Consider the following 13,262-nt stretch of genomic DNA (forward strand, 5'->3'; position numbering starts at 1 on the left):
GGAGCAAATGAGAGAAGATTGTTATTATGGGTTTCATATACTTTAAAGCCCAACTCCAGATAGAATATAAACACATAGTTAAAAATATGTGAAACTTTTTAAAGAATTGTGTTCCTGTCCCTCCAGAAGTCCTGCCAGAGCAGAGCCAGGTTGGTGTATAAAAAAACATTTTGGTCACCCCTCTGTCTTAATCCAGTAATAAGACAATAAACTTTACCAGAGTAATAAGCTCTGCTGTCTTGCTTCTATGTTCTATCCTTCTGTCTGTGCATTTATTCTTCTGCCCCCTTCCTCTCTCTAAATACTTCTCTACTTGGCATAACAAAAAAAATTGTACGCTCCTTTTTTTATTTAAAATATTAGCAGTAGTATATTCTAGATAGCACTAAAGAACAGTGGCAGCCCCCTTAGTGTTGTATGTTTGCTGCAAGGATTTTATATTCAAGCTGTATTGTTCTTGTTTGTAGCAGTAGGTGGCGCTGCTACAATGGTTTCTCACCCAAAGAGCACTGTAATCGTTCAACTTTTTTTCCCCCAACATTTTATTTTTAGCTAAATTCCAGTCTCTGAAAAAATGAGCAATAAAGCAGCCTAAAACAGAACTATGTATATAAAGACTGCTGCATCTGAATTTTTTTTTTTTTTTTTTTCATAACATCTAGGGAAAAACTGGTTTCGCAGTTATAGAACCATTTTAACCTGTTCGGTGCATTTGACAATAATTGGGATTATGTGGTCTTCCTTTATATGTAACACAGTTTTATTGGGTTGTTTATTAGCACCAGGTTGCCTTTTTTATATTCTCTGTTCACCATACTTTGATAGATCTATCCTAGCAGTCATTTTCAAAAGTGCCAGCTTGGGTAATTACCACTGTGCACACAGTCTCTGTGATTTAATTAGAAAATGCTGGTTTATGATGTTTTCACAGATTGATTTCCCGACCACTCATCTGTTTTATGACAGCAAGAAAAAAAACAGTCATGTGGAAAACTGTAATTTGCTGTCATGTAGATGAAATTTAATGCAGGTGTCTTTCTTTTTATGTTTTGATAGCTGTGGCTAAAGTTCCTTACACATTACTTTATGGCAGTGGCACTAGAGTATATAAATGTGTATATCTATGTATATATGATAGTGTTTTACACACACATATATATATATATATATATATATATATATATATATATATATATGTAAAACACTATCAAATTAAATTGCGCATATGCAACATCGTTTGAAAATTTGCTTACTGCAAACCTGTGAAAATGACACGGCTGGGGGAATTCCCAAACTTGTACAATATAGCTCCATTGTTTTAAAATGCACTTGTATATTATCTACCTAGTCAGAAAGGTTTTGTCAATCAATTATATTTTAACAAAATTACACACACACTGTAGGAAGAACCTATCCTGTAAAATCGTGTGCTTTTTTAACATTCTGTACAATGGCTGTTGTCACTACTGCATTATTTGTACAATGTAGACATTACTGTGCAGACATTTTAAACATTTATCCTTTTGTTCTAATTCCACAGCTACTAGGACATCTGATGATTGTTGGCAAAAAATGTGCTGTTGATCTGGGCTTGGCGAATGGCTTCCGGCTGGTCATCAATGAGGGACCAGATGGTGGCCAGTCTGTGTACCACGTTCACCTGCATGTTCTTGGCGGACGTCAGTTGGGCTGGCCTCCAGGCTAATGGCCCGCAATGCACTAGATAAAAAACAAAGCAATCTCAATCTGTCCTGTCAGAAATGTATTCTCTAAATGTCCACCTCTGTTACATAATTGCTTGTTCAGACGAGAATATATTTGACTTGCTTAATGTGGAAGTAGAGCATGGCAAAATAAAATGAGTTGATTACTTTAGTCTTTGTGTTTTTTTTTTTTTTATAATACTGTTTGCTGTGATTGTAACCATTAAGGGATTTAATATTTTTTGTACCTAAAGAAGGAACATGGCTAAGCAGTTACTTTATGTGAAAGACCTGCCAATACCCTGGAATAGATATGTGAATAGAGCTACCTATGAATACAAAACGTTGATACTTTATGATAAAGCAGTGATCATCTGGGAGACCTAAAGCAGTGCAGAAATTGAGGTTTGAATCATTATGAAAGGAAATGTGTATGTCCATTATTTTTTTGGGTTCCCTAGAGACATGTTCACATAACACATTGGAACAAACAGGTTAGAATGGGCCCTGCAATACAGTATAATATATGTTGATCTGCTGGATATACACTTACCAATGCATTAACACATATTGTGCACTTCAAAAGTCAACATTCCTAATTTTCTTTGTTTTGTAGTGTTTCCCTAACACATTCATGCCAGTGCACAAGCGGTTGCAAAGATGCATTGGTCTATGCAGTGTGAACAAGTTAGAAGTAGTTAGCTCTGTCCAGTGTCTTTACTACTGAAACATTTCTACTGTCAGATTTCAGCAATGTAAAGGCTAATTATTCTATAAGACTTTATATGATAATTGCAGTGACTAAGATGTACATCACTCAGAAAGAAAATATAGTCTCACTTTTCTAATCCTCTAGCACTTTGTACTTGCCAGGCAGAACAAATACCTAGGTGCAGAGATGGTAGGTGCTTTCATTTGCCTGTAATGTACACCATTCAAAGGAGAACCAGAAATAAAGTTCCAGTAATTGTCAGAAACAACTATGTGAAGTTCCCTGTCTTTATCTGGATTCATTATATTCTGGGTCCAGATGAAGGGTAATAACCCTGCCAACTGCATTACAGAAAAGAGAAATGCTTCCAAATTCAATTTCCACACAGGATCCTATTACTTTGTGTGTTACTCTATCTTCTTTTTTAATTCACATGTTCTGCAGAGGCAATGATTGCCACTGAGTCTGACAGCAAAATAGACATAAGCATTGATATACAACTTCATTAGTATTGACACAGACAAATACAAATGGGAATGAGCTGACTGGTTTGATAAAAAGTCTGATTATATCTGACAGAGTGACTGGCATTGACACACATACAAACGAACACTGGATATCTGACAGTCAATTTGGTTTCCAATGAAAGGCATTGTAATGGGAACTGACACAGATGGAGAGATTTGCAGTGACTGTTTATCAGACTTTGCCAGACTGGCATTTGTATTGACAAACAGAGATGCACAATGATTGACATATAGAAGACGTACTGGTGAATAATGGCAGATCAGGTGGTATTGATGAATATTCTGAATTGATAGAAGTAGACTTAATGCCAGTTATGATGTGATTAGCAATAATGAGCAGACTTCCATAGATAGAGGAACTTTAATGATAAGCTTGACCATGACACAAACATACATGGACCAATAAATTCAGACACACAAATTGACAATTTGATTTGGTATGGAAGGTGGATGGGAATAGCAAATACTGATTTACACTGATGTATGTATTGGCAAGTTAAAGCAGACTTTGCATTAAAATGTAGTGGAACCCCCACCCCAACCATATATAAATACTGGGAAAAAATACCAAAAAAGAAAAGCTGTAAGAAAATAGAAAAAGCTATTTCACTGACACTCCAACTTCCTGAGACCTCACTCAAAATAGGATCTTGGATATCTCTTACTTTAGTTACTTGCACTCTGCACAAACCTATGAAGATGGAACCCAACAGGCTAAAACTTGATTACAGCAGTGATGTTATTAAGATCATGTGCTACAGTCAATACGTGTGCCCTACAGTCTAGAAAGCCTATTTGATGTTTTTAAAAGCCTACAAGCTAAATTTAAAGAAATTTTAACCAGTCTGTCAATTAAAAAAGATTTTCAATGTCATCCTAATTCTTTAACTCTCTTGTGCACACCAGAAATTCCTTATATGAGGAATGGGAAATAAGTGTCTCCTGTGGTCACATGCCAAGACATTTCCATTGTTATGAATATGATGGGTTTGTATGCATCAGCAAGGTGCATTTGCAGCAGGGTTGAGTGGGGAGAAGGGGCTACATCCAGCCTGCAGTAGGGACATAGAGAGGAACTGTAGCCACATTCACCCACTAAATGCCAAAAACAGATTTTGGGGACTTTATTAGTTATTGCAGGGCACATAATTCAAAAAAGTTAAGAGGGTAAGTACTATGAAATGTTGAATCTGTGTGTTTATTACATTATTTGCATTGAATTTCATTTACTGAAAATAAAAGTGTGAACAGGCTTTACAAATGTTCATTAAATTACACCCAAATGCTTAAATTTGGCTATACACAAAAGGATACTATTGGCATCTCTACATTGCAAATGTTTACATATTGCAAGGTAACAAATGGCATTGCTGAATCTTACATTTCTCCATTCTTTAAATACAGTGATACCTCAGCTAACCGATAATTTGTTCCGGAATCACTTTTGTTTGCCAAAATCTTTGTTAGCTGAAACATGATTTCCTATAGGTTTCTATAGAAAATCATTTAATTCGTTCTGAATGTTGCTGACAATCAGGACATATGTCTCAATATATTATTAGGCTGAGTGGTGTCAGTTACTGTATAAAATCCTTACTATGAGTTAATCACAAACAAAGTAAAAAAACTTTTTTCACATCACAAACAAAGTAAAAAAACTTAGACATTAATTCACGTCAAGCAAGCTGTGCTTTGATGTGCAAAAAGAAAAAGCTGCAGAATTTGTTTTGGTCATTAAAGGGTTCCAAAAGGTTGCAGTAGAGTCAGTCTTTAAAATCACCCACAACCTCAGCTGTGTTTAGCAAAAGATTCCTACAATTTACATTTGGTAGCGGAGTCCCGTAAACAGCGAAAAAAATATACCGGTAGTTAGACAAAAAAAATCTTTAGCACATTTAGTAGTTACACATTTTTACTTGTTTGGTTGGTGGAAGGTTCTACCTTAACCATAACCGCCTAGTCACTCTTGTAAGAAAATCTGCAGCTCCAACATCCAAAGATATTTACTAGTAGTTCTGGTTTTAGAACACATTCCAAGGCAAAGATCTGCAGAGCTGTACATAAAAACATTGGTTGGTAAGAGTTCTAAGTGTCAGATATATAAATGGAGGGGACTATTTGGGAAGAGTGGTACAGAGAGTGGTAAAAAATCTTTGGTAGCAGGTTACACATTTAGCTAGTAAGACTTAAAAAGGAAGAGCGCTGGGTAAAGCTTTGCTTCTAATACTTTTAAGGTTATTAGGTATATAATAAAAATAGTCATATCGTACACTATAGCAGTCTCCTCTGTGGCCTTATAAATCAGGAGCGTACGATTTTAGCAGCATTTGCTGCCGGTAAGATAATTAGTGAAGTCATTTTACAAATGACTGCAGTTTGCAGTGGTTCTCATCATATTTTATGTTCTGACTGGATGCATCTAGAAAAGCTTGTATGTGACATACATTCCAATACACCTACATGATCTGCTTAGCCTGCTGGAACATTGTTATGTGCTGGCTTTTATTAATAAACAAAATATTTTTATGGCCTATGGATGGCTGCTGTAATGAACAAAATTTCTTACTATTTCCGTCCTTTTAATTCCTGAAAAATTTAGCATAGGCAACTAAAAGAACTAAAGCTGTGCTACCATTTTACTGTGTAAACTTTTAGAAACTGAACATTTTGGCCTTTTCTGAAACATAGATGGAGCTAAGTACAACATTTTAATCTATAGCAACCAATTAGATTTTGTTTTAGGGTAACCATAAAAACAGAAAGTTTGTGATTGGTTGCTTTTGATAATGTGGGTTTAAAGCTGAACCTAAACGTGTGCTTATCTGTACAAGCCCAAGTTCTATTAAAGTAGCTGTGTTGTTGCCTTGAAAAATAAAGTTTCCTACCTTATTTTGGCACATCTTGCTTCTGATCCTGCCCCTGCAAAGATCAACACAATGTACATTTATTTTAAATAAAAAGCATATCAGTAGGAACATATCTAGTTTCCTCTGATTAGGGTTTTTATGTGGACACTTGGTTGGTGCTCTTTTTTAATAGTGCTCTTGGGTTGAAAAATAGAATCACAGCTTGATTAGCCAATTAAAATAATTATTAACATATTATTGTACATTTATACTATATATTTCTGAAGTGCATTTAGTTTGAAATAAAAAAAGTTTACTAGCATCCAATGATTACAATAATACAAATTTTGGTATTTTTTTTTTTTTGTACAGTTCATGCTGTTGTAATTTCAAATTCAAACATGAAAATGGTAATAATACATAATATCTATTTTCCATCAGAATGTTACTATGGTCAACAAAACATTTTCATGCACACTTTTCATACATAAGCACAAGTTTGTAGTGATGAAGAACAATAGCCACTTTTTAAATCAACTGGAAATACGATTGCTTATCCATGCTGCAGTGCTATTGTGAAGGAGACAATACCTTTTGAATAGGAAATATTTCCAAAAGGAGATGGCATTTAATGCACATCCAGAGAGACCTTTCTGCTAAGATCACATATTTTAATTTAGTGATGTATCGTGGGCTTCAAAGGTCATCCCATCATGCCATACATGTGGGATATCTCTGCAGGTCTTGCCAGCTTAAGGTAATGGCAGTTACAATTATTTCTATGGGGTAGGAATAGGGTAGGGAACAACTAGAATTCTGCATCAGATTATACTTTTATTAAAAATCTGTAGTAGTTTGCAACTGCTATAGTATTCTTCAGTCTCTTAAGTAAAATAAATACACTGCTAAAGTATAGATTATGCCAAGTTAACAATAGTGTATTCATTCAGTTTTATTTTTTAACTTACCATAATTAGTGATTTTCATTAATTTTGATGATTCTCTTTCCGTTTTTGTTCTGTGTGCATTCCTTCTAGGAACGACTGCAAACCAGGAGGGTTGGGTGGTGATGTTGGAATATACGTTAGCACAGTAACGTTAGGGCTGGACATGTGTGCACTGATATGTTATGCAGACCATAGAAAGGCACCGTTATCACCACAATACAAGTGGATGGGGCACAAAAATGTAGCATAAATTATAATACAGCACAGTAAGTATAAATATTATTAAACAGTATTTATACAGTGCCAGCATAATATGCAGTGCTGTACAATAAATAGGACTCCTAAGGAAGGAGAATTAAATTAGTAAGCCCTCCCTCCAATATGAGAGTGGCAGCCAACAGGTGACCCCCCCTCCCCCCATTCCTCACCTGTTTCCTTCTATTTGCCATATTCTGCAAAGAACATTCCTGAAAAAAGGTGGACCCTATATTGGCATTTCCCATGGGCACTGCATGGGAAGCACGGTGGCTCAGTGGTTAGCATTCATTCCTTTGCAGCGCTAGGTCCCAGGTTCAAATCTCGGCCAGGACACTATCTGCATGGAGTTTGCAGGTTCTCACCGTGTCTGCGTGGGTTTCCTCCGAGTTCCTTTGAGGGAGAGTTAGTGACATGACTATCACCTTTGTACAGCTCTGTGTAATATATAATATATCTGTGCTATATAAATACTGTATAATAATAATAAATACCAGTTGGCAGAGAACCAGTGAATGTGATTTTTACTCCCTTTCCTTCTAAGTTCAAAATCCATATCCAAGGTAAAGATGTTATTATACAGTAACTGTATAATAAGTGCTGAGCTAATTTTCCTTTTCTATATACAGTTAGTTGAAGTTAGTGATATGGGATTTTAATACATTTTATTTATTATCAATAATAAAGGGCCACCACCAATTAATGACAATTATTGTGGTCTGTAGTTATTTCATTAATTATTTTATACTGTTCTGATTTTCCTGTTGTGATAACATGCAGTTAAGAACCCCATTTTAGCACTGCTTCAGAATAGTAGAAATGCATGTTTAAAAAGGTATGGGTTGTTAAAAGTTATATTAACCTAGGCGGATTTTTCAGTGTTTGATGGATACCTTACCAAGTAAAGTAGTCACACTTGTATCTCAAGATGTATCTGAAGAGGCGAAGATGAATATAATTACTTTAGAGAAAAATTTGAGAACTGCTTAAGCTATCGGCAAATGTATAAAGCCAAAAAGTTCAGCAAGTGAATAATGCCATGCAGTCATACTCATTCTTGGCACAGCTTTTTGTTGTGCTGTGGAACTTCTTTTTTGTGATCTTTTGTATGTGGATAAAGCTGCAATGTGATCAAAGACTGAGCTGAGACTAAAGTCAGGGAATACACTGGCCTGCATTTTTAAAGATTCAAAGAAATGAATTTTATTCACCCTCCACTACCCTTGGAATCTGACTTTGATGAGCAAGAAACCAAAATGGCACAGTTGTTTTTTCATGTAAAGTGAAACACCCGACATCAGTTATACTAGTGTGACATTATCCTAGATGCAGTGCCAAGACAAGGGGCTTTGGCACCGAAGGCAAAGCTGCCAACATGCTACCTACATTTACACATAATATATATATATATATATATATATATCAGTATCTTAATGAACATTGTAATACATTGCTGGATTTTTATTATCAATTTGATAAGTAAAATGTACCATCAAGCAAGGTGGCTTATCACTAAAATTGTAACTCAAAAGTGCAAATTGTTTTTGTCCCTAAAAGCGCTAAAAGCATTCTCCTGGTACAGAGCACAATGAAGTTATTTTCAAATAAATAATTGGCTTTCACATTTTAAACAATTTTTAGTACTTTAAAAAACAAAATGAAAGAAGATGAAAGGACAATACTTGGTATTTTAATGTATTTGTTAGGATTTTAATAATTACATACAGAGAAAAGTACATATAAGCCAACAACAATCAAACAATACATAACAGGGCAGTAGGTAAGGAACAGAACTAATAGAGTTCTTCTCTTCATCTAAAAGTACACAATCAATACAAAAGCAGGCTGATGAGGGATCATTCATAATTACAGTGTAAATAACACTGAGCATTGCTAAGAATTACCAAAGAAGAAAGAATGGAGAGCGACTGAGTCTCTACAGTGAGACTGTGGAAGAGAACTAAGGGGAGAAAATAGGAGTATGAAAAAAAAAGATTAGGAGTAGGGTAAGAAAACCTAACTAGAAAGGTGACTAGAGAAAAGAAAAAAAAATATAAATACATAAAACCAAAGAAATAGGAAGACAAGAACATTTAACGCTATAGTCAGTGTCATTTATGACAGGTAAGTGATCCCAGTCCCACGTCTTACCTAAATCAAAATCAAGAGTGGATAACCTCAAAAAATTTGACTAAAAAAATATAGTGACTTAAAAAGTATGGTGTTTTGATAGAGGATGAGTTAGCCTTGAATAAACGGGGCACTTAGATAAATTTAAAGTTAACTTGGATAGGAAAATGACATCTTCTCATCTAAGATCTACTCTTTCTAGGGCAGGACAACTATGTGTGTGCTATCTCTCTTACCTGAACAGAAAAACAGAACAGAGATCACATCATTTTACTGACACTTTTTTCAGTGTAGGACACATTCACATTTAAGAGTATCTTGCAGCAGGATGTAAACTTTAGAATCATGTTGGCAGCTGACATTCCTTCTTTGCTATCAGAAATGGGTGGTGGTGCCCTCCACAGTCAGCTGTACTGCATATTAGAGAAATACTGTTTTTACTTTTTAATGTTTATTAAATCCTTGTCTTATTTTGGAAACTTGATTTTATATATTCAGGAAAGGGCTGTTCTTTATCTGCCTTTGTAGGCAGAAGAAATATTTTTGCCGTTATTTTTTATTGCAACTTTGTTCCCGTTGGTTATTTATCATGGCAGCCATGGTACTTGTTCAAGGTCATAATAGAATATATAAAAAAATGCACATGCCAGTGTCTAGTCGTGTCATCTGTTTTCTGATGGGCAATAACTCAAGCACATTTGTTCTGTGTAACTGAAACTTTATTGGCAAGCTCTTCTTTCTAAAGCAATAAATTACAATGTACTCTATTCCTTTAACTAAAACAATGTGATTCTCTCTTTACATTATAGATAAATATAGGTATATATTTATTTAAAAATATATGCCAATATCTTGTATTAACTTCCTATAAGGATTTTGTACTGTATTCTTGTAGTGCCTTCTGCAAAGCATGCTGTATTCTGGTATTTAGGTTTAATTTATTGTAAGATCCTAATATATTTAGTTGTAGTGTGCCTGCATATTCTTACGTGATTTTTATTTATTTCATTTTTATTTTGCACAAGAAAAGCTTACCTTTTGGATGGTGTAAAAATAAAAAATTCCAAGTTTGGTCTGGCCAACCCCAGTGTGGCTGACCTGAAATAACTTGTGTTTGGGTGTTGCAAGCATTTGGATGGAATTTATATTTTTTCATAGAGGAAGGGTTATTTTGGGGTGATTGCTACGACACAGAGGGGGATAATACTTAATGTTAAGTGGGGTACTTTGGCTGAAGTGGAGGACATATAAAAAATGGAGGAAATCAAGGTTTTGGTATATATCCTAAAATGGATAGCATGTAGAAAGATATTGGTACACTAAACATATATCTAATGCAGTAGTAAAATCAAGTAACATGACAAGTGATTAAGGATAGTTGACATTCTTGTAGCCTGTAGCTGGTTATAATGAAGACTAGACTTTGCGCACCCTTGGCCTTTTTAGACCAGCCATATTAAGGCATTGCAGTGGAGGGGATGGACATCACATTAAGACTTCACAGAGAGATTGTGTGGCTTTTATCTTTCTGCAGATGATGCACAGCTCCATGTTTGCCCCTGAGCTACACCATACTGCAGCACTTCACAACTACATGATCAACTTTCTGTTGTCTGTCTTTGTTAGCAACTCACAAAATTATACATTAGCCTGAATAGATACTTAATTTAGCTGTTTCAATTTTTTTTAGACTTATTTCCTTTTTTCTAGTAATACTAGTGGGTAGCTTAGACAATGGACATTGTTTTTTTGGAATGGGGAAGTGCAGAAGGCTTGGATCGACTTTAAGGTGAGACTTTCTGCAGCAACAATGAACTAGCAGCTGAATCTCCTGCTGTTATCTTTGTAGGTTTTTTACTTCGTTTGCTTTAGGCTGCTGAAAGAAAATCCTGTGAGCATTGGGGAGGGCTGTTTTGTGACAATTAAATGTATAGAAAAATATATTTTAAGAAAGTGTGCAGAAGCATTGAGCTGTCAAATTAACTGTCAGAGCACTCAAACAACACTACAAAGTTAAAAGAAGAAATAATTATGAAAGCAGCTGTAATGTCTTTATCTAATACTTTGATTCCACAGAGGAATTGATAATGAGCTTGCAGGCTTCAGAATTGTGACGCACAGACATCATAAAGGGACATGGAACATTTATAATGAAAAGCTGGTAAAACTAACAGAGAGGAACCTTATAAATACATGTATATTTCTGGGAAGATGACAGGTACCTCTGTCCAGAATTTTAATTAGGAACGTTTATACTGGGTTTTATACACACATATAAATATAATTATACCTTTCAAATAGTTGTGCTAGTATAACAAGAGATTGCTCATTCCAGCTGTCTGTCCGGCATGGTGAGTCCTGAACCAAGTCTACTGTTTTAAATATTCTAATAGTGTAGTGACTGTAATAATAGGCATCTGCCTATGATTATCATTTCAGATATAAAATAAGTCTTATTAGCAGAGCAGATGGTACACCACTTGTATGCCATCATTTGGTACATGAGAATCAGGTTTATCAGGAAAGTACAGTAATGCCGGTCATGGCCATGTGTAGAATAGCCATGAATTCCTGAACAAACATTAGGAATGCAATGTGGGCTAGCTAATCTTTTAGTAGTTGCATGCACAACAAGTAGCTGCTTTATACACAGATGTGGTCAGTACTAAAAGAAGAATTCCATCTGTATCCATTAGTTATAAATAGATAATAGACAAAGCCCTTCTCTGTTTTGTCTTGCTGCTCCAATATATACTCATATTTTGGGCAGCCCTCTTTTTTCGCAGATTTGTCTGGATAAACCTATAACCAAATAAAAGAAGTTTAAACCACTTTAACTTCAGCTGAACTTTTGAAATGTGTGCAGGACAATAAACCCCGTCACATGAATCAGACCTGATTATCATGGGATACATCCTATCAGAGGTTCACTAAATAATGATGAAATGGTTGAATTGGATTCATTTCACCGAGTTGTCCAATATTGGCACATTAAGCAAACCTGATCAGTCTTCAGGACATTTCAATAAGTAAAACTCTATGGAAATTATTCATTTTGTGCAGTTTATGTAATGAGATAAAATTGTGGTATTGTGTGTAAAACATTTTTCTATTCAGTGGGAGGAATATAAAGAAAGAAGCTGGTGTATAACAAAAACCCATATGAACCTATTTAATGGAAAATTAATTTCATACAACCACTTATTCACAAAATCTGAGTGGATGTGTATTTGAGAGTAAAGGATGGAATATTAAATGAGCCAAGGGTAAAAATTGCAATAGCTAGCAGAAATTGATGTCCCTAATCAGAACACTTAAAAGGCCCATAAACTGGTATTTATTGGACATAAGGTTACCATTGGCAAGGGATTTTTATGGCCTGATGGATTACAGTTGTAATTCCGGGTGAAAAACATTGCATGGGTTGGCTGTGCTCACTCTATGCATAATCACACAGTAAGTCAGCTTTAAGTATAGATACAAATATATATGAGGGAATGTCAGATTCCATGTTTTTTAATTAGAGCTCTATATGTTCCAGGCCAGGGTAAGTTCATGAAAATAATTTGATAAGGTCCAGCCACATGTAGATTTTATCAACCAGAGGAAATCTCAAGGACATGCAGATATTAATATAAACAGGCAGATATCAGGAGACAGATTCCAGTAATAGCCAGATACTTGTAGGTGACATGACAATTTATCAGTTACAAGTACAGGAAGTTGAAGTTACCTTTCTGCTATAGCTTACCTTCAGAAAAACAATTTCAGTAATAGGTAGGACTGTGACATTTACCGGTAACAGCTATGACAGTGAAATCGACATTCATTCGTAACAGGTCCCATAGTGACAATGACATTCAGTGCTAACAGGTCCCATTGTCACAGTGACAGTTACTTTTACCAGGGGGAAGCCCAAGGATTTAGGGACCTGATTCAAGGTCTAGCAACCTTGCCAGGCCAATCCCAGAATGATCCTAGGTGTGTTAGTAATGTTTTTCCAGTTTTGAGAGTGAATGTGTTACTTTTAGTATCTCTTACAGATGATTTAAATCAATAATTTGACCTTATGGCATTTATTGAGAAATTGACCTTGCCTGGAGGTGTAAACAATTCCTTGTACAATGCAGTTGACTTCAAAA

At 35.3% G+C, this 13,262-nt stretch overlaps 1 protein-coding gene across 1 annotated transcript in view; it reads left to right on the plus strand.

Annotated features, from left to right (window-relative positions):
* HINT1 (histidine triad nucleotide binding protein 1) overlaps positions 1–1,875 on the plus strand; it is a 6,814-nt gene extending 4,939 nt beyond the window's left edge. The window contains exon 3 of the mRNA XM_072415998.1: positions 1,541–1,875. Coding sequence (XP_072272099.1) covers positions 1,541–1,705 — 165 coding nt within the window. The 3' untranslated portion in view covers positions 1,706–1,875. The remainder of the gene's footprint in view (positions 1–1,540) is intronic.
* The last annotated feature ends 11,387 nt before the right edge of the window (positions 1,876–13,262 follow it).

The sequence above is a fragment of the Pyxicephalus adspersus genome, chromosome 6 (assembly GCF_032062135.1).
Source record: "Pyxicephalus adspersus chromosome 6, UCB_Pads_2.0, whole genome shotgun sequence".
Classification (NCBI taxonomy): domain Eukaryota; kingdom Metazoa; phylum Chordata; class Amphibia; order Anura; family Pyxicephalidae; genus Pyxicephalus; species Pyxicephalus adspersus.